We start from the raw sequence: 22,685 nt of genomic DNA on the forward strand, positions 1-22,685 counted from the left end.
AAGTAAGTGTATTGTATATAATGTATGTGTGAATTGAGGAGCTAAGCAGATCGGATGTGTGATCTATTAAATAAGAAAATCTCAATGTCTTCATGATCTCTAATCTTCCTTAGCTCCTCTAAATCAAAGCTGGTAAGGGACAAACATTTCTACCACGAACAAATTATAATATTTATAAAGAAAATGGTGACATACTTAGCATCTATATAGCAAGGTATCAATTATAAGAATACCATTATTTTGGAGGGTTGTAAACAAAAGCTTGGTTTTTTTGTTCTCTTTATTTTAGGGGGCGGGGGCGGTGCACCAGCTTACCTTAGAAGTGCTTTCATATAGCTTTTACCATCATACCATATCATGCCTCAGAAGCCATACACGAGTTATATACGAGTATGTTGTATGTGAACAAACGCAATGTACGAGTAGTAGTAGTAGTTATATCGATCTCGTCAGCGAGCGAGAGCGATTGCGAGAGAGATACGTATATATAGAGGGTAGAAAGAGACAGCCACTTGCAACGTCACTGCGTGATATATCATACTCAATAGTCATATCGGAATACTTGCTACAAAAAGTTTCTGTTTCATTGAGCACATGCTGAAAAATTACAAATTACGGTCCAATCGAAAGAATCTCGAATAAAAACAAATCATGTACAACGATAGGAAAATCAAAGAAAAACGCAAAAAAGTACAAATAAATTAGAGGTAAACTAAAAAGTAAATTACATGAATTCTGGTCGAACAGCAGAAGGTATTTGGGGATGGCAGTAAATATCGATAGGGTTGATTTCTTAACAAAATAGGCATTTTTCTTACTTATTCTTAATCGAAATCTTAATTTTAACGATTGAAATTAGCAAAGATCGATATTTATTGCCATACCGGACATTTCTCCTCGATATATATCCCCAAAGCGTACTTCCCCCGATAACTGCTTCGATAAATAGAGAAAGACGAGCGCTTTCAACGGGCAAATGGTTAAGAGTGAGGTAGATAGAGTAAATGCTCGAAAGAGACAACATTATCACTGGTTTCTTTGGCAGCGCTCCGAACGCTTTTTGTAATGAACTCAAAGAAAAGCTTAAAGTTGTGTGAAGATCTTTTGAAGATATTTTAAATATCATGCTAGGGGTAAAGTTATGGTAAGATAGAAAATCTTGAGCCTGTGAGAGTTACATCTAGAAGATAGAGATACAAAGTTGCTTGCTTGTAAGAGAGAGAGAGAGAGTCTTAGATTAAAGTAGAGCAAAATGTTTGGCAAAAACTAAAAATGATTCGAAGCATTTTCTTTGATAACATTACAAAAAGCGCTTAACTCTAGTGAGTATATTGGATATTGACATATATGTATATATAAATATATAATTAAATTCCATACACAAGAACAGCTTTAGTTAAACAATACGTTAATGTTTCTCTGGATTATCCAGCAAGCCAGGTGTGTATCGAGAGTTCTACCAAAGAAAATCAGGTGTAAAGTGTGTGTGTGTGTGTTTGAGTGTGTGGGATGGGTGTGTGTGAGGAAATCAAAAGGGTTTTTCATTTAGTCGAGCATAGAGCACATTGACGTACGCCTAGACAGTTACCACCGAGGTTCATTATTAAAGAAGCGCTTAAGAAAACATAACATAACGATATCGAAATTGATATCGATTTCGAGAAAGCTTAACTTAACTTAAATCTTCAGCAAAATGAGTATACCAACAGAGGCGTAAAATCATAAATACACCAAACTAAACACAAATCGAAATAATCGTTAATCGTTAATCGAAACAGCAAATAGAGAGAGATAGAGAGAGAGAAAGAGACAACGCACAGCAAACTGTTGTTTATGGATTAGTAGTGGGTGAGAAAGAGAGAATGTTAGTTTTGGTTCGATCACTTTCCAAGGTTCGAGTAAAGAAGCCAACAACTTGTTTTACGGTTTTTACAATAAAACGTATATAATATAATTTCAATATAATTTGTTTGTCTTTATAATAATAATAATAATACGACTAATGTTAGCACAGATATAACATATTCATTAGTGTTTTTGCTTGTGTATAAGATGTGTGTTTTTGTGTGTCGTGTACTTCGGCATAAATATGCATATGTATATATTTAAATGTTATGAGTAATTCCTTCTTCGAAACATTTTTTTTTTTTGTAGCTTGCTTTTTATAGTTCTCATCTTTGACATGCAATCGATTTGCCATACTTGTTCGTCGATGAGAGAGTGAATAGCAAATGAGAAAACCCTGCTTCGGCCTATATATTTCTGTTTTTCTCTCAGTGTTATGTGTGTAACGGTTTTGTGTGATTTGATTTCCGGTTGAAGGCTACAAATCAAAAGGAGGCAACTAGGTGGATTCCACTAAACTAAGACTTCTATTGGACGGTACTGTATCTATAAATATATATTTAAGAAGGCCCACTTGGATATATATGTATGTTGGATTTAGGTGTGGTTCTCTAAGTGGTTACCATAAATAGTATTTACTATTTGGTTTCCATATTGATTTTGTATATTGAAAATCAGACCTAATTCTTTAATGGTATTATCCTAATGTGTCAACTGACCATTCATTTGCGCTATATTATTGCATTGTTTTGTTAACATATTGTTCTGTTCTGTCTGTTTGTTTGTTTGTTGCTGTGTTTTTTTTTTCTGGTGCATTGCAAAGTTGGTAAAGAAGCGGAATAAAAGATATGAGCTCTTAGATCGGAAATATATGCAAGTTGATTATATCTTGGCGCCATGCAGTGGTGAGTGTTTTTTTCGTTTTTATATTTCTTTGGTTTTTTGCTTTAGTTCTTAGTTCGAGAGCGTTTTCTAAACATTTTCGCAGAGTTTTTTATGGCCAACGGCAACAGTTCTACTTTTGTTAACGAAAAAAGTAACCATACGACACATACTTTTAGGCAAGACATTGAGATATATGTATGATGGATATAGTAGGTATACTTTTATCTGGATTAGCTTTATATATATGTTGATTCAATATCGTATTCGTTTGCCGCAGTCAAGTCACTGCATGTTTAGTAAGCATCTTTCTTATCGAGTATATAGAGTAAGCCAAGCATTAGCTGGCCATAGGCGTATATAGTAGTAGTAGTAGTAGATTTATGTTTAGATAAATAGTATATTCAGGATTTTACAACTAATTCTCTACCGTTAGCGTACTCATTTTGCTTGCCATTATATATTCTAAGAGCTAAAACATATATAGGATGAGATGGCGCTAAGTTCTTGGGGGAAGGAAGGATCCGATTCCCCCTCTTTTGGGAAAAAGCAAGTGAGGGAAGCGAATTGGAGGATATTTATATTTTATAGTGTAAGTCAGGCAGTCCTACGATTATATGAGTGTTTCCGTGTGGATGTGAGAGATAGCAAGGCTGGTCAAATAATAAGGATTCAAGGAATCAGGGATCAAGAGAGTCTTAGAGATAGTGTATGTGTGTGTGTGTGTGCTCTGCCCAAAAGCGCTCGGCAATGCTGGTGTTCGGCGGATCGGGATCTGATATGTCTAGATATCAAGGGAGTGTACATTTAGATCGGGAGTGAGATGTGTAAGCGGCACAACAGAAAAACAATTATCAGGTGAATATACCGAAATAAGTAAATCAAATAAAGTAAAATACCAACACACAATAAGATATATATATTTGTTTTGTTCGTAAACTATATATTTAGATAAACACACGGTATTTCAAATAAAACATTAATAAAAACTATCGAAACTAAACTAGAATTAGGATTAGGATTAGAATTAGGATAAGAATTAGTGGCAAACATCAAATCATTGTAAGACATTAGAAGTACTTTAATTAAAAACAATTTTACAGAGATTATCGTATATATCGAATAATAATGTAAGATGAATAGGATATGGATTCTCGGATATGGATTGAGGTATTTTTGCGGGTGCGGGGTGTAGGCGGGGTAGGCGGGCAGGAAGAGACTCTAAAACTTAAAGTGCGCAAGTCAGTGGCAAAATTTTATCTCCGGTTGCTTCCTTCGCAATCAATCATTTATATCATTTAAAACAGGGAACACACGTCCAAAAATTATATAATAAACTACACTAAAAACTTGGTGTATAAGTACATAAAACATATATATATTTAAGTATATAAATATCAACGTAAGAAATACATAGAAAAGAACGTAAGGAAAAAAACGGATGATAATCACACGAGATCTAACATTAAAAACTTAGTTCTGTTTGTCAATGATTTTATTATTTGTTTAACAATTCGGTTACAAAAAGGAAACAATATATAATACATTGAAAGGGGTGGATAGGCGGGATAGATTTGGGTGACAGATGAAGATTGACAGAGGGTTGATTGATAAGATATATAGACAGAGATAGAGAGAAAGTCGTTAAAAATCAAAAGGTTTTACATAGTTCTTGGTCAACAAATCTCGAGATAACAGAAGATTAACATAAATCAATTTAGCTGGCTTAACAGTCTGAAAAGGTGTACGGGTGTACGGGTGTTTTTGGGTGTCTTGAGTGTGTTAGAGTGAAACGGATAGAGAGACGTGATCGTGAGTGGTGACTGTACTGTAATATATCTGATTAGTAAGCTAGACATACGATTTACAGATCGATCCTGGTCATGTTTATGCCTTTTCTCTGTAGGCTGTGTGTGGATGATGAATGTGTGTTAGAGTACATAGTGTGTGTGTGTGTGTGAGAGTGTTTGTGGGTGGGTGTATATATATCGTATATCGTTTATGGGATAGCAGCATACAGCACGTACAGCTAGTTATATATATATGTATATATCGTATAAGTTATTCTATATAATCTAGACATTATTCGTTACGCATTTCTCGTTGCTCAACAATTTTTTTTTTAACAATTACAACAGCATTCACGCTAGCTAGCTAGCTAGTTTTTAGGAAACAGAGACAGCGATAGAGTTATACAAAGAGAGAGACAGATAGAGAGCGCGGGAAAATGGATGATGAGCGGGAGCAATAGAGAGAGAGAGAGAGAGACGGCTATGCAAATTTCGGTTAACAGGGACGGCGATATGGCAGACAAGCATATGCAGGCAGCAAACTAGCATACACAACTGTACCCAGCATCAACATTTCGTTCGCAAAAAGCTTATTCCCTATCACAGTTCTTCGTTGTGTCTTCGGCTCCCGCTATTCCCGCCCTCGTCTATAATTTATCAATTGCTATATACTAAAGTTGACTAAGTGCTATCCGAAAAAAGGAACTTAAGTAGTACTAACATCTAACATTTGCTTCTCTTTCCTCCTTTCGCGTGCGCTTTGAAAGCTTCGTTTTTCTCGTTTCGTTTTTCGTGCAAAAATGGCAACACTTTTGAGTCACATTGAGGTTATATTTCGTTTTTTTCGATTAACTTAATGGCAAAGAAATCTATCATCAATTCTGTCGGTTTATCAGCAAGTTTAGGGCATTTGTGGTTTGTATTTGTTAGCAGCTTATTGCAAAGGATCTTCGATCCCATAGTTATCGTGTCATGGTTGGTTTCGTACGTTCCTAACGCTATGAGGCCTATGGTACAACTAAGGTCTAAAAAAACACTTTTCTCTGTGGTGGTTCTATGGTATAGAAACTATACCATTTCCGAGAAAAACTGAGGCACATAATATTACGTCATCTTCGAGTTGTTAAATCTAATTAAGTGTGACTTTCCCATCTCTGGATGGTTTTGGTGTCTTAAGTACAATTCTTTTTTTGTGGACCTAGATTACAAAAACACTTCCTAGGATGTCTTCATCTTCTTATAGGGATTCAGTACCATGGCACTCCCCTGGCTGCCTCCTTGGGCGGCTGCTGCTGCAGCAGCCGCAGCAGCAGCTGCTGCATATTGCTGTGCTGCCGCTGCCTGAGTCGGTGGCATGGCATATGCCGCAGTGGGCATCATTCCCGGATAGAAATAGCCCTGAGCCTGGGCATATGGCATGGACGTGGGTGCCCTTAGCAGGGCAGCAGATTGATACTGACTCACAGAGCTGGCTCCAGTGGCTGGCGACCGAACGGGTGTTCCAGGCACGGGAGTGGACAGTCCAGAGCTGGTCATTTGACGCAACTGGGCCTGGGCTTGGGCCTGAGCCTGAGCCTGGGCTTGAGCCTGCATTTGGATCAGGGTTGCCATGGACACTGCCTGCTGTTGTGGTGCTTGAACTGGTTGCGGAGCAGCAGCTGCAGCCACATAGCTTTTGTTTAGGGTTAATCCCGTGTAGGCAGCCGCCGCTGAAGAGGCTCCCGGCTTAGAGGCCGCGCTGGCCACCTTGAGGGCATAGTTCTTTTGGGCCACCTCCTTGGCCAGAGCAGCAGGATCGGTATAGTAACCACTGGCACCAGCATGGGCTTGGGGAGCTAGTCCCGCAGCTGCAGCATAGGCGGCATAGGCCTGTTGGGCATAGGCGGCCTGAGCCTGGGCCTGAGCCTGGACCTGGGCTTGCACCTGTTGCTGCTGCTGCACCTGCTGGTGTTGCTGCTGTTGCATCTGGGCCTGGGCATAGGAGGGACTGGAGCTGGTGATGTTCACCATGGAGGAGGTTACACCGCCATAGGGATTATACAGGTTGTTATAGCTATAAGCGTAGTTAAGACGCTGCATGTTGGCCTGAGCTTGGGCTTGAGCTTGAGCTTGAGCTTGAGCCTGAACCTGAGCTTGGGCTTGAGCCTGGGCCTGAACCTGAGCCTGAATCTGAGCCTGATTTTGGTAGGACACCGCCGGAGCAGAGGTGGTTGGTGTGGGCAGAATGCCAGTGCTATGACCATTCACCGAGTAACGCTGATAGGATAAGGTCTCCCCATTATGCTTGCTATAACCCCGACTGACTGCTGCTGCTAGATTGCTGCTGCTGCTGATGCTGATGCTGTCTGCATCGCCATTAGCCTCGTCGGAATGGGCCGACTTGAGCTGGCCATTGGTCAGATTGTTATTGATATAGGACAAGTAATTGTTATTGTCGCCATTGGGCAAAGGCAGAAGGCTATCGGCAGTTGGTACAGAGGTGGATGCCTCCGAATTGGGATGTGGCGATGTTGCCTCATTCGGTGGCGTAACCGAGGCGGCAGGAACACTAGTGTCTTGTGCTGCTTCTGCTGTTGCTACTGTTGCCGTGTCTGTGGTTATTGGTGTGATTGTTCGTGTTGTTTCATTACAATCAGTTATTATTGGGGGACTTGGATTTGAAATCTGATTCGGATTATGGTCATTGTCTTGATTAATGGCATCGCTGCGATCCGCATTATCGCTGGATTCACCATCAACCGGGGCGGAGGTGGCCGCAGGACCTGCCTGATCGGTATTCTGATCGCCATCATCTTGGTGATTATCTTGATCGTGATCCTGATCACTATCATTGTTATTAGTACTTGCTTTAGCAGATGATAATGCTGATGTTGTTGTTGTTGCTGTTGTTGTTGTTGTCGATGATGATAATGGTATTATATTGGTATTATTAGCAATTACAGCGTTTATGGTACTTTTATTATTAATATTATTAATCATATTATTACTGGCTGTTGCTGTTGTAGTTGTTGTTGTTATGGCGCTACTTAATTGTAGTAGTTGTTGTTGTTGTTGTAGTAGTTGTTGTTGATGTAGTTGTTGTTGTTGTTGTTGTGGTTGTTGTTGTTGTTGGGGATACTCACATGAGACTGGCACATAGGGCTGCATTAACTGCTGATAGGCGGTCGCACCGGGCTGATAAACTGGAATGCCAGACTTTTCGGCAGCTGGACGTTTGAACGGAACCATGCCAGAGAATTGCTTTAATTTCCGGAAGAAACACAAGAAGAACACAGTAATTAATTAGTAAAATGTTTTTAAGGATAGTTTTTAGCTTATTTCCCGCTTAAATTCTACTGATAACCATATACATAATATAAATAACAATTGCTTATAAACGAGCTTGCGTTTTTAGTTAATTTTGAGTTTTTTGCGCTTTGCTTTCTTATTTTTTTTTTTTTTGGGGCCAATTTATATTTGTTTTCTCATTTTTTCAGGATGAGAATTACCAAAAATTATACAACAAAAAAAATAATTCAAACTGAATCCAAAACAGAAATCGAAAAAGGAAATCTAAACTTAGGCGGAGTACTATTATAGTAGGCAACGAAATGAAATCGAAGGTGCGTGCAGTTTGGTGGAAAAATTGGTAAAAGCTTTGGCATTTAACATCTAAATAGTGGATATATAATTTGTATTTTTGTGACTTTTATCCGATCAAATTTGATGTTTTATGAGTGTGTGCATAGAAGCTTTATAAAAAGTTTTGAATTATTCCCCTTTGTTTGCTTGCCAAATTGGATTTATTTGTTCAACTTCTCAATTTAATATAGTATTATCGTGTCTCATATATATATTTTATAAGCATATTTATCGATTTATCGATTGAATTCGGTTGATTTTGAATGCATGCGTTCCTGGCTTGGTTAGTGGCATTTCTGGATATAACATATTTAATCGCAAGTTATGGATATTCAGGCAGTAGTCTTTATGGTGTATATATAGTATATATATATATATATTATGGTTGATAGGCGTACTACTGTAGGTGGCGATTGTCATTCAGTTTGGAGTACTTACGAAGTTTTCATAGTAAAATGAACCAACCGTTTTAACATCCATCTTTTTTGGCATTTATCGATTGTTGTTGTTGATTATGCAGTTAGTGTATGATTTGTTGTTGATTGTTGTTGGGGTTATCATTGTTTGATTGATCGGTATTAGCACACACAGTTCGCAGTTATTATTGATCGATATCGATTTCGATTTCGAATCGATTCAAATCGATTCGGAAAACAGTGAGTAGTGGAGAGTAGTAGAAGTAGAGGGTGGAGTTTTTGAAACGAACGCAAGAGTTTATGGAATCGAAGAGAGCAAAATGAAGAGGAGAGAAGAACACAAATGAAATTAGTGGATATATCCTGGGCACACAGTACAGAGTGGCATTATGGCAAATTATTCAGATACATATATACATAAACGGAGGGAAGGGATTTACGGTTTACACAAGATACTTAGTCCTAGTGTGTGTATTGTATGGGTGATGTATTGCGATGTACGATGTACGGAAAACGGAGCGGGATAAACAAAGTCGGCTGCATGGTGCGTGTTCAGCTAATTAACCAGGAAAAGCACTTAAACAATTAAGCTCGCGAAATGCAATCAGCGGCGGAGGCAGAAGCGAAAGAAAGAACTTATAGTTACCGCCACAAAAGGTACGACGGTTACGGATACAGATACTGAGATACATAGTTACATAGCTACGGCTACAGCCTTGGCAATTATCGGTTAAATCATTTTAATTAACACCTGGCAGGGCAGGGAATGTGCTCGCTTGTGTTGTGATTGTGATTTATCATATGCCACGTGTAATTGGTTAAACTCGCTCTTGCCGTTGCGAAAAGTATGTGTGTGTGGGAGTGTGAGTGTGCGGTGTGTGCAAGGTGTGTGTGTGCTTTGATTAGTGTGGCTGTGCGAGTGTGTTTGCGCTTTTGATATATCGGATAATGACTTCATTTTGTAAATTAAATGCCGGGGGTTGCATCCCGGATAATAAACGTTAATTGATGGCACTTTGATGTGCATGCGACTGACTAACTGAGTGGGCGGGCGGATGATTGAGTGATTGAGTGGGAGGTGAGTGAATAAGTGAGTAAGTGAGTGAGTGAGTGAGTGATTGAGTGACTGAATAACAGACAAGGTGCGCTGCCCCAATGATGCTCTGTGGTTAGGTGAAAGTTGAAAGCATTTTCCTTTGACGGCTTCATAAGGTTTGTTCATAATTTAAGAGGTAATTACGAAGAGCTAGCGGGTATTATTTTGTTTTGCTTTGGTGTAGTCTAAAAATCAAAAGGAAAAGGAAATTTCTGTTGCTATAAACTTTTTCTTTATGAAAAATGCATACATAAGTATGCTACAAATATTTTACATCTTACCTATCTTACAAATTGGTTTATAAATTATTGCAAAACTTAATTTAAAACATTATTTTAATTGATTTGGCTATTTTGCTATATTTCCATCTCTCGTATTTACTTTTCAACTACACCAAAGCATCTATAATCCTTTAATACAACCTTTACTTAAACCTAGCTATAAATATGGCAGATCCTTTTTTGGGGAAACTCTTTGCCCGCCTAAAGGCATGCAACAAAAAATGCAAAACTGTTTTCAACAATCAACAAAAGCGTGTTATGTAATTAACAACTGTCAAATAACCAAACATGTTAGAAAAAAATAAATAACAAAATAACAAAATTTAGATTATAAAAAAAAAAAACAAAAAAACGAAATTCAAAATTCGATAATCGAAAAACGGAAAGGAAATAAAAAAAAAATACCAGTGGGAACATGTCGGTTGTGTCCGCCGCCCGCTTCTTGCCCACTTCCAGTGTGTGATGGCCCATGACAGCGGCGGCAGCGGCTGCAGCAGCGGCGGCGGCAGCGGCAGCGGCGTTGTTTGTGGTTGTTGTTGCTGTTGTCGATGTTGCTGCTGCGCCAGCGTTGCTGTTGTTGTTGATGTTGTTCAGCTGGTGTTGCAATTGTTGTTGTTGCTGGTGATGGTGTGCCGTAACAGGTGAGGTCTGTGTGTGTGTGTGTGTGGTGTGTCGTGTTTTTGTAGTTTTGTGTGTGTCATAATTTTGGATATATTTGTTCAAAATATCAATTTAAAGAATTAAAAATTAAATTATAAATATTTTGGAATTTTGTGTAGTAGTTAATTATTTTTGATTTTCAATTTAAATGAATTTTGATTTTAAAATTTTAAAAATATAAATACATTTCCAATTCCAATCAAATAAGTTTTTTAAGGGAAGAGAACAGTCGTCATAAATATGCAACAAATTATTAAAATATACAAGCATTTAAATGATGCGTTCATTAAATATTTGAGGGATTCCAATTTGAATTATTCAAGCGACAGTGGTGTTGAAATACATTTTTTTCCCATGAATAATTAATTATTGTGTCCAATTTGTATTTTTTATAAATTTTTTGTTTGTTTTGTTTTTTTTTTTTTCAGGCAGGTGGGAAATATTTGTTTCAAACGTGTGTTTTTTGTTTGTTTCGTGTTCGTATATTGTGCATATTTATGTGTGTGTGGGTATAGGAGTAGTGGGTGTGTTTGTGTGTGTCGATACCATCCATCGTAGAAGCAGTTACAATTGTGTGTTTTTGTTGTGTGTGGTGTGTATTGTTGTTGTTGTTGTTGTTGGCACAGGCGAACAGATGAAAAATACATAATAGTAGAAGAGTACGGAAGTGTTTTGATATCGATAAGTAAATAAATAGAAAAAAATCAAATTGTACGTATATATTTATAAAGATTATATTCGTAGAGAGAAAGAGATAGAGAGATATAGAGTAAATATGAACAAATCAAGTAGAAATCAACGGTAATCCAAATAAACACGATTTCCATTTGATATTTCAAGAGAAGAGAAGAGTCTTAAATAATTGTTAATTTAAAGTTAGGATTAATTTTCATTTGGGGTTTTAGTTTGTTTTTTTTTGGGAAAGAAGCATAAAATCATGTTAGTTTGTCCTTTAGTATGAGTGGAATTGTTTTTTAAAAAAAAGAAGAAGCTTGCAAAAGCCAGCAAAGTGTGAAAGCCTTGTTTTCTTTTCTTATATAAATAACTTATTCCTTATGAGCTAACTTATGGGGTATTTTTTCTGTGGATTTTAAGGACTTTTAAGTTGCCAGAAACATCATTTGGTTCATCAACGATATCGATAGTATTGATGATTAAATAAAAAAGTTTGAATTATTTTTTAATGCAAAAATTTATTTTTAAACTGATTAAAATTGATACTTTTCATAAACTTTAATACAGTGAAAATTTTCCCATATCGTAGAATGAAAATTTCTATTAAATTTCCAAACTGAATCCAAATTTTCGATATTAATCCAATTACTATCGATATTATTTCATCTCTACATACAACTCAGATTTGATTCGCTTATTTTGATTTGACACATTCGCATTTTAGGACTTGTTGGGTAACTGGGATATATATAGTATGTATCGATATACCTACCGATGCATCGTTGCTGCTGATATATATATTTTTATATTATTTCTTAAACTATAAACAACTCAAAATGCAAAATAAAGGATATAGTTTCTGACCCACTTACATTTTGTAGGCTTAAAAACAAAAAAAAAAACAATGTACAGCTTCAAATCCCCGGCAAAGTTGCGACCTCAATTTTCGTAGTCGTAAATTCTCGGGGGCAGAGCTCAATGCTAATGCGTTTAACACCGCAATTGGGCGCTGCTTTTACCCCCATTTTCCATGGGAAAACTGGCCCCATGTGCGCCTAATAACCAAGAACCACAAAATAAAGATAAAACAAAACATAACACTGGCAAAAAAAAAAAGAAAAGGAAGGATTCGGGGGCAGGTCACACGAAAGAGTGCACAAATTTGCATTTAAATGGGCGGCGGCGAGGTGCAAAAAAGGGGGTCATCATCTCTGAGTCCTGTGGGGGTTTTTTTGGTTTGCAAAGCCTGCCTTCTGGGCTAGTGTCACTGGCAATGAATGCTACAAATGGATTAATTCGCTTGGGCGCGACAACTTCGTGGGGTGTGCATATATGAGCGTGTGTGTCCTGGGGACTCGAGTCCATAAAAAACCAGGCGGCATCTCTCCTCTCACTCTCTCCTTGCGGCGGACAATTCATTGGCATGGAAATCTCTGCTTTTAGTTAATTTTCCGGTTCAAACGTTATCCGGCCCCGACTAATCCATGTCGTTCGTGTCCGTTTTCGGTGTCCGTGTCCGTATTCGTATCCGTGTCCTGTACAGGTTGACATTTACATTTTCGGTCAGTTTGGGAGCGCACAAAAAAAAAAAAAAAAAAAGAAAGGAAAGAAAAACGCAAAACCAGGACTCCTGCCGTGTGTGCACCCCTCGATTTTCACTTTTCCTCTGGGCTTTTTTCCTTTCGAAAAGGACGAGATGCGGCTCCTGTCACGCTTACATGCCGGGATTATAGGTTTGTGGGGTCGTCCCTGGGTCCTTCGATGCGGCAGGTGGCATATTTGGCAGTTGAACTACACACATCGAAGTCCTTTTTTTTCCCTCCCCCGACGGCTGACATATGGGAACGTTTTGATTTTCCTTATTCATTTTTTTTTTTGCGGTGACCCAGAATGCCAAACAGCAATCATAATAAACAGAACTTAAACGCTTATCAAACAGGAAACTCAGGGAAATTATATTGGGGGGGGGGGAGGAAAAATCAGATTGAAATGTATGCAAAGGGAAAGTTTTGTGTGTTTGGTCTGTTTTTGTGGTGTGTGTGGTTTTTGGGTAAAGTCTGTCAATTACACAGTATATATTTATTTATATATAGATAGAGATAACAAGGTATATAACTCGATTATAAGTTGGGTTAAATCAGCTAAAATTATGCGGGGTTTATGGTGTTTACAAATTGAGGGAAAGATATGAAAGATCCTTCAAGTTTGGGGGCGGGGAAAAACAATCAAAGCAAAGAGATTTACCAGAAAAACTCTTCACTTTGCATGCGGGTCTTGATTTATATTATATATACATGGGATATAGCCGAAAATATAGATGGGAAAAATATATATTTATATCATTTAATAACTTGTAACAAGTCTACTTGATATAAGAATATAAGAATAGGAAAGTAAGAGTTTTCAAATATTAAAAAGATTAAACAGCAGCGCTGCATCGGTTCATATCTTTAACTATATAAAGCTTCAATAATACGCTAGCTATAAAGTGTCTTTGTTTTGCGATTATAATTTATATATGTGTCCTATAACTTTCATGTACTTATAAACATCATTTTTATAACCTCCAGCTACGGTGAAAAATATCAACAACATTTTGCGGGATATCAAAATAATGCACGTTATATAAAATAAAGGACAAACACAACATGGTAGACAGGTGCAATAAGGTAAGCGTTTAATTCCCTTCTCTTTTTTTCATTTTTGTACCAGGGCCATAATCACATTAAACGAGCGCCCATAAATACAATTATCAGCTGCTCTGGAGAGAGAGAAGGAGGGGGAGGAGGCTGTGTGTGTGTGTGTGTTTTTGGGAAAGTATCAAAGGACATTTTCATACAATAATCACGTTTGTCGTATGGCCCTTGCTCTGCGAGGAGCCCCCCGATTGAATTACGCCTAAAATGCTGCAACAATTTTTCACTTTATGCGATATTATGCTGCAATTATGTGTGTCATCTGCCCCGCGTCGTGTCGTCCTTGTTGCCGTTGTTGCTGTTGCTGTTTGTTGCGTCAAATAAATTTCCAGCAGAAAGCAATTAAGTCGCGAATTAAGTACGGCGCATAGGACACGCAGGATACGGCGGCAGACACACACACACACACAAGGACACTTCACCGGTACGTGGCCATATGTGCGCCGTGTGTCTGCCCGATTTTCCCGGCCTTTTTCTCCGCATTTTCCCCGCCGCCCTGGCTCTGCGTGCTCAAAGTTTTAACGCGTTGTAATAAATGTTAATTTTGGCCCAACGAAAATCAACATTTATGGCGTGTTTTATGTGAGCTTCAACATATTTTCCATGTTCCCGGATATTTTCCCAACCCCCCCCCCCCCACTCTGTCTCTCTCTCCCGGGATTATGGCCGAAAAAAAATGGAAAAACCTGTTTGTTTGATTTCCGTCTGGATGCTATACTTATAAAATATATATATATAATTATTTATTGATCTATAAACAAAATTAACATCTAAATGGCAACGGTTGTCCGTCCTGCCAGATTGCCGAACATCTCATTTGCCTTGGACAAACATAATTAAGTTCAGCCAAATGAATTTTCAATTAGCCATAAAATTTTATTTGATGCATCCACAGACTTTATTTCAATGACACCCGCAAAATAATACAAAATATAAATCATTTAAACTGGAATGTTGTTACTCTAAAATTTAAGAGAAATTCATTTTTACTTGGGAGAAATACATATTTTCACTACTTTTGTATTCATTACTTCTGCTACTTTTTATATAATTATTATAATATTATAGTTTATAGCTAATTCCTCTAGTTTTATCAATAGTAATCCCTTATTCAAACTGTTTTTTTAGTTTCTAAACTTTACAAGTGCATTATCCATAATGTGTCACATTACATTGGGCAGAATTATTCGGTTCATTGATTTGTATTTTTCTCTATATATATATTTCTATATATATTTGCTTTAAGGATGAGTAGGAGCGGAATTCGCTTAAGCGTTTATTGCATGGCCATTGGAAAATGTCATTGAATATGCAGCATAAATAAATAGCATAATTTGTGTTTTACAAATTTGTACGATTACATATTTTTCGATGTTGTATTTGTTGTTGTTGTTTTTTTTCCGGCACTTAGGGGGAATAACAGTTATTTGTAAAGAGATTTGGAGAGTGTGTGTGTGTGTGTGTTTGCATAAAGTTAATTAAATTGTTTGCATGCAGCATTAACTTCTAATTAAATTTGCTTTAAATCATTAAATCAATGAAGAGAAATTTGAGAGTTTCTGGTTTTTTGAATTTAAAGCAAATTCAATCAAAACTATGGCTCGAACTAAGCAAAACTGGCTGGCCTAAGGCCATACTTGTCTCTAGATATATACAGTATATATAATATATAAGTATATATATATTTATGTCTATTTATTTGTGTGGCGTGTTAGTGCAAGAGTAAAATTCTGTGTTGTATTTCTCTGTTGAGGTTAAATTGGAGAACACAAAAACGATAAAATGCTAGGTGAGAGCTGTAGTTTCACTAACTGATTTAATTGTTTCTTAAATTTAATTTTAAAGTCATTTAGATATTTTAAAGCCATTATTTGGAGTTGGTTTTAGCTTCCAAGAGATTTAAAAACAATTATTTGTGGGGTTTTAAGAACTCTAGAGATTTTAAAACCACGTTTTAATAATTCAAATCTCTTTAAATATCTATGGATTTTTAAAAAATGTTTAGGAACTATGCGTTTAACTTTAAATAGATTTTAAATTGAAATTCAAGACATTTAAAGACCAATTTTTCCAAGAAAACTATAAGTTTTCCTTTTTTTCTGACAAATATGTTATTTTATTTAAATAAATTAATTCTTAGGTTATCTTTCATATATCCAATCAAATCAGTTTGTGAAAATGTGGCTATATTTTTAGGCATAATCATGTTTAGAAAAACCAAAAACGTTCGCTGGAAAATCAAGAGAAAATCAAATGGCAACGAAAATCATAATCAAAGAGGCAGCACTCAAAAACGATTAACGTAAAATAAAAAAGAACATAATAACCAAAAATAGGGCTAAATTGTAAAAAAAAAAAAACGAGAAAAGGTATCGAGAAAGTATAGAAAAATATATAGTATATAGCCATACCGCAGCTGCAGCAGCGACAGCGGTGGCGCGTGTTTGGGCCGCTTTTAATTGTGCCTGTAGGTGCAGGGGGGGATGGAAGTAGCGGCAGGGTTCGCGTGCGCACCTGCCCTTCACGGCGTCCATGCAAACCGTGATGGAGCCATCGTCGTGCCTGGCGACGCTCTCCTGCGGATGGGCAAACCGGCACTCGGACTCCGCCCGCTTGCAGGCGCCGCGTAGGAATTCGCGGCACACCTGGATTTATTTATAATTAATCGCATCGCCAGGATCATTTCATTTTCATCGGTATTCATTCGGTATTCATCGGTATTTATTCGGTATTCATTCGGTATTCATTCGGTATATATATAAACCACACACACACGCACGCCGATCATCGTTGGATAAGTCATTATCATATATATATATATGTCATCATGTATATATATATATATTATATGGATATATATTTGATATACATTCGATATTCATCATCATCGTTGGAGGATTTGCAGATTTGTTGGTTGATTGGTTCAAGTTTTCAGTTGAGGTTGAGCGTTGGCAGCGGATAGCAAAAGTGGCAGCAGTTGTGGTTCAGAGTGGTTTCAGTGGTGTGTTTATCGGTTTTTTATTTGGTTTTTTGGTTGGTTTGTGTGTGTGTGTTTAGGCGGAGAAGGTGTAAATGTGTGTGTGTGTGTGTGTGTGTGTGTGTGGAGTGTGTGTTTTTGGAAATAATGGAAGGATATTCAGTAACAAGTTCATTTCTTTTCTTTTTACTATTTTTTGTTGTCATCAAAAGAAAAGTTAAGTATTTGCGCAAAAAATATATATGTATATATATTTTCAATTCGATTCCAAGTCAATTGAAGGCAAGTTTTGTTTTGTAATTAATTTATTTGTTTAGTTTTAGTGGTTAGAGCCGATACAGTTGCATGTTAGGTGTTTTTTTTTGCTGGTTGTACTTGCCTCTTGGAATTTTTGTTTTAATTTGTTGATTAATATTTTTGGTGTCATATTTTTGTTGTTGCTTCATGCCGATTAGTTTTCAATTTGCAAGGGTTGGTGCATTTTTTTGAGTACGAGAAAATGGGAACACAAGAGAAAAACACGTAGCACAAACATAACGAGAATGCAAGGATTATTCGAAAACAAAAGTAAAAACACAGGGACTTTTACAGGGGAGCTCGGGGGTTTGGACTGTTTGTTGAGCGAGTATATCAGTGTCAGAGCTGAATCGAGATAGATATCTATATATGTTATAAGGAAGATTATAAAGATCTCTATAAGAAAGGGAACAAAGAAAGAACATAAACAACTCTAGGACTATAAATATTCTGGAATCTGCTAATCATTGACTTTAAATAGTTGTCGCAACTAGAAATCTAGTGGGAAATCTGGAGAATGGTATGAAACGGGAGCTTCCCTTTAGCTAAAAAATAAACCTTTAATTTTACGAAAATTATACAATTATTAGTGCAATGAATTCTTGAATTTTCGTTGATAATTTTCTGGGCTATTTACAGGGCGGCTTTGTTGAAAGCTTCCACAATAAAATAAAGCACCTGAAAAGCAGCTGCTAGGCCAAGCTGCTATATGGTGCGATCTTGATCGATCTCTACTAATTCGAATATATATATATATTTAATACCAAGATAAAATCAAGAGAAAGATATAGAAGAGAGCTTATAAAATCAGAGGAAATAAAGAGAACATCAAGTTTGGGGTTGTTGGTGATTTATTTCGGTTTCAATTTTGGCAGTGTTAGATAAATACGAATGTGTATCAGAAAAATGTTTTTCGAATCAATTCTGGTTATTGTTTTTTTGGCGAATTATACAGTTTGATTTTGGTTTGATCTTTTTTCTTTTGGCAAACTTAAGAGAACTCAAAACTCTGTACAATTTGTTTTTAGTTCGCAATACTTGTCAGACATAGTTTAAGATTAATTCTAATTAGAAATATAAATACATAAAGACATGCCACGAAAAGAAACATAAACAAACAAGAATTTTCTTTCTTACTTTTTGTTGTTTTCTTGTTTTTTGTTTTTAGGTAAATACAATTAAATAAAGGTAAAAAAACACAACGTAAGCATAAATTAAAACGCAATAAATTGACTTCCATGGAAATACATATGTAAATATATATATAAAGATATACAGCCACGGATGGGGGCAGGATAAGGGTCATTGGCCCGGAACTCACCTCTAATCTGTCGGAACGTGGTATTTTCTGCTGTGCCACCTGCACTGTCTGTGGCACCACCGGTCCCAGCTGAGAGGCCACGGCCGTGGGATCAGGACCCAGCAAGGTGGGCACCAAATGACCCGTTGTGTAATACGGACTATAAGAGTTGGCCGGAATGCCAGTCAGATAGGGATTTGTGGCCTAAAAGAAGGATAGGGATATTCATCAGTCATTAAAAATGAAATTAATATTATTGGGGGGTAATAAAAGGGGGAAAGTGTCTTGTTATATGTCTGAGGATATACTTTTCTGGGGAAATCCATTTACTTTACATTATCAATTATTACACATTTTCTGACTTTTTCTCTTACCAAATCCCCTTTGAAAAATCTGTTTTATTTATGGTCTTAACCCACTCCTCCCACTCTTGATAATCCTGCCTCACAATCTAATAGCTCGACACCCCATTGGGAGGACCTCACACTGCCCTTTGGAGTGACCCTTTCGGCACAAATTATGCTTGGCACGCACTCGTAAACCCCTTTTTTTTTGGTTTCTAATGAAAATTCATGCATTTTTCAACAATCAAAATGGGGGGCTTGCTTTTCCTTTCCTAATGATGGCTGTCGTTTAGCTGGAAATATCCACACACAAAAAACCATGTCGCAAATTATTTGAGAATTAATTTTCGATTTGTTATAAACTCCCAGAGGTCCTTCTGACCTCCTCCACCCTTCCTCCCACCCTAATTTCTTTTGCATGAATAAAACATTCCAGTCTTTGGCTCCTTTTCGCGCACTTTGAATTCCTCGCTTCTGGTTTGAGTATTTCAGATATTCATGGTCTTGTGGAAGTTCCTCCCCCTGTCTCCTGTCCTCTTATAAATATTCATATTTTATATGGGGGGGGGAGGGGCAGAGAAAATTCAATTAAAGTATTAGAAAAGCTCGTTGGAACTTACCACGGCTGGCACTTGGCCCGATATGACCGGCTGGCCAGGCGCTATTCCCATCTGTTGCATCAGTGCATTCTTCAGGGCCAGATGATTGCGTCCATTTATCAATAACTGATCCTTCAGATGCTGTGGTGGATGAAAATATTTGCACGGCGGTTTATCACGATTACAGCGGCCCTGCAAAACGCAAAAAAAAAGAGAAGAAAGTGAATGGAGGAAAAATGTTTAGCAAATTGTTCAACTTCATAAATTGCCGGCAACTGACAGGCAGTGGGTTAAGAGTTCCCTCAAAGGGGAAGTGCGGGTTAAATGGCAACTGGCCATAATTCAGCTTCGATTTGTGTGCGGCAACTTAGTGAGCCAGGAAGTGCTTTTGTCGCACTAAATAAATTACTCGAAACAAATTTATGTTAATGTTTTCTTTTTCCTATTCCCTGGCCATGTTGATTAACACAAATTGTGGTGCTTAACCTTAATGTCTGGATATAAATAAAGCTGAGAGTGTTTTTCTTTTGATTTTAACAGTAATATAATATTATAGGGAGACTTGTAGAAAAATCTATAGGAATATCCAAATTGAAGTCTAATTCTTAAGCTTCCAAATAAAGTAATATCCTTGAAGTCTTAAGGTCACTTTATTTATCCCAAAACTGACGTCATATGGAGTGCAAAACTATCGTGCCTTTTGCCAGTATAATCTTTGTTTAGCTTTCGAGTTGTTATAATTGGAAGGACTCCCTATAATTTCTGTTATCCTTGGCATGACTCACAGCCCAGAGAGTGCTCTGAATAACTCCATGTTCGTGCTGTCAACACATTTTTCCCCCCGAAACAATTAACTGCATGCAAGTGAGACGAATGCAATTTTCTTGTAGGCCAAAAATCTCTGAATTCCAGGATAAACATGTACATATAGCATATACTTTGAACGATATCGAAATTCGTTTTTAATTGCGCTAAAAAAAAGTAAAAATTTCACTTCATTAGCACGTTTAATTGTGGCGGCAACTCACTTCTCATTTTTAAGCCGAAATGTCAACAATAATTGTAATGACCAGAGGCATGGAAAAGGAAAAAAGAGTACGGGCTAATGCGCCCTGATGCATGCAACATGGCATGTGGAAAAGGGATTTCCACGCAAAAACGAGGGCAGGAAAACCAACCAACCCACCGACTGGCTGGGTTGGCAAACAAATATGCATGTAAATTATATTTAATTCAGAGCAAATGGAGTTAACAAATATTTGCATACGGCGAGTCGAGCAGCTCAACTTAAAAATGAGCGGAAAAACATGGCAAAAAAATAAGAATTTATATATATATATATACATATTTATGTATGTTGAAAAGGGGTAAAATTGTGTGTGCATAAATTGATTGTTTGTTCTAGCCAAAAGAGGATAGCAACATCCAAGAGACAAGCCCATTGGCTTTGGGTTTTCCTTTTCTGTTTTTTTTTTCCCCACAGTTTTTGTGCCTCACAGTTTTTCCTTTTTATTTCTGGCGCTCCTGCTGATGGCATTTAAAATTTATGACGCCATGAAAGCTGTACAAGATTTATGACGCCCTCCCTCCCCCGCCAAACAACTGGCGCTAACTCACAAATAATTGTTGCTGAACAACATTTCACAGTGTAATTTTATTTGCTTTGTTGTGATATATATGTATATGTATACATCTGTTAGCATATTGACAAATGTGGGCCAAAACTGGCAGGAGCAAGTTTTTTTTTTTTTGTAATAAACTACAAACTATCGGGTAATGTTGCAAACTACCATAAATTAGGCTAATTAATTGCTTGGATGCAAAGGCATCTTTAGCATCATCATCATCAGCAGCAGCAGCAGCAGCATAAATATTTGGCAAGCCAAAAGCAAAATACTTTGCATTGTTGACTCGCAAATTTTGATCAATAAACAGCACAGAGTATATGTATGTATATGTACATATTTTATTGACGGCAAGCAAATATTTTTCATCATCCTTCGCTGCAAAACTTTCAATCAGCAGCACAGAGTCGTCACTTTGTGTTATTTGTTTGTGCTTATTGGCGCCATTGGCAGTAATTTAATGCCTCGATTGAGTTTATTTAACAACAGCAACAGTGATTTGAATGGCACTGAGTCTCCATTGAGTCTGCCTGCGAGTCCTAGCACTCTAATTTGCTTTAATGAAATACTAATGCAATTTTTCACTCTCACACGCTCACTTGCTGTTGGCACTTGGCAACTGGGTTAATTGCCATCGAATCAGGTTAGCTAATGGCTAATTGAATTGCCATTGCATAAATGTACTGAATGTGTGTGTGAATTGAATGAATCTATAAATCGATTTCAGCTTCGTTCCTTTTTTTTCGTATCCTTTCAGCGTCGCCGACAAATGTAAATTGCATTTGCTGGCCACAATCAAATAAGACATTATTCTTACGCTTCAGGAGAGAGAAAGGGAAAAGGGACGAGAGAGAGATTTCAGCAGGACAGACATTATCTGCGAGTGCCACCTCTCGTTTTCCACATTTTCCCTGGGGCCATTTTCTTTTCTTGTGGCTGGCGCCCGTAGATATGCAACACTTTCTTTCTTACTGCAGCCGCCGCGCCACTTGACATTGCCACCGCGATTTTCATGGAGGTTTCCTTTTTTTCTCTTCTCTTTTCCACACGCCACACTAAACATTTTCATGTCATTTCGATTGTAATCTGCATGACTGCCTCGCTCCTTGGGCGTGCAAAGAGAAAAAAAGGAGAGAAAGGAGTGGGAGAGTGGGGCGAGTGGAAAGCGAGTGCGAAAATTGCAAATGGTGTCCACTCACGCACACGGCGGGGGGGAAAAGCGTAGCATATTTGCATTGCCAACGTTCGCGTCCTGCCACTGAAACTGGAACCCTTTTTAGGGCATTCTCGCATTCTATTTTTGCAACGCTTCTTGTTTCACAGCTTCGGTCTGATGCAGATTATCCGCTTTAAATTGCAATGATTACTTTTTCGCTTTTCCTTTTTTTTTTTTTTTTATTCCTGCAACTCTCTTGGTTTTTCTTGATTTTTTTTTTTTTGGAATGGATATAGCAGTGATGGCATTTCAGAGCCATTTTTCTTCTTTTGCCTGGCCATTCGAAACAATGTCGCTGTCGTCTAGCATTCTGGCATGCCGGGAAAACACAAGAACACAGAAAAAAAAAATACAAGAAAACCTCC

At 37.4% G+C, this 22,685-nt stretch overlaps 1 protein-coding gene and 1 long non-coding RNA gene across 32 annotated transcripts in view; one reads left to right on the forward strand and one right to left on the reverse strand.

Annotated features, from left to right (window-relative positions):
• Window positions 1–18,662, forward strand: part of LOC147644365 (uncharacterized) — a 39,797-nt gene extending 21,135 nt beyond the window's left edge. The window contains exon 2 of the long non-coding RNA XR_015270639.1: window positions 13,837–18,662. This is a non-coding gene — a long non-coding RNA (uncharacterized LOC147644365). The remainder of the gene's footprint in view (window positions 1–13,836) is intronic.
• mbl (splicing regulator muscleblind) overlaps window positions 1–22,685 on the reverse strand; it is a 128,522-nt gene that overhangs the window by 10,617 nt on the left and 95,220 nt on the right. For 4 of the 31 annotated variants that reach the window (XM_086828244.1, XM_086828237.1, XM_086828234.1 and 1 more), the window contains 6 exons: window positions 19,501–19,671; window positions 18,558–18,740; window positions 16,374–16,607; window positions 10,337–10,579; window positions 8,577–8,618; window positions 1,919–7,757 (listed from right to left, as the gene is read on the reverse strand). In XM_086828244.1, the coding sequence (XP_086684370.1) occupies window positions 5,736–7,757; window positions 8,577–8,618; window positions 10,337–10,579; window positions 16,374–16,607; window positions 18,558–18,740; window positions 19,501–19,560 (2,784 nt within the window). In that variant the 5' untranslated portion in view covers window positions 19,561–19,671 and the 3' untranslated portion in view covers window positions 1,919–5,735. Of the gene's footprint in view, window positions 1–1,918; window positions 7,758–8,576; window positions 8,619–10,336; window positions 10,580–16,373; window positions 16,608–18,557; window positions 18,741–19,500; window positions 19,672–22,685 lie in introns of those variants that run through there. The other 27 variants (XM_086828263.1, XM_086828258.1, XM_086828256.1 and 24 more) reach the window with 12 other exon arrangements.

The sequence above is a fragment of the Drosophila serrata genome, unplaced genomic scaffold (assembly GCF_035046125.1).
Source record: "Drosophila serrata isolate PLE 108 unplaced genomic scaffold, ASM3504612v1 contig_184, whole genome shotgun sequence".
NCBI lineage: Eukaryota > Metazoa > Arthropoda > Insecta > Diptera > Drosophilidae > Drosophila > Drosophila serrata.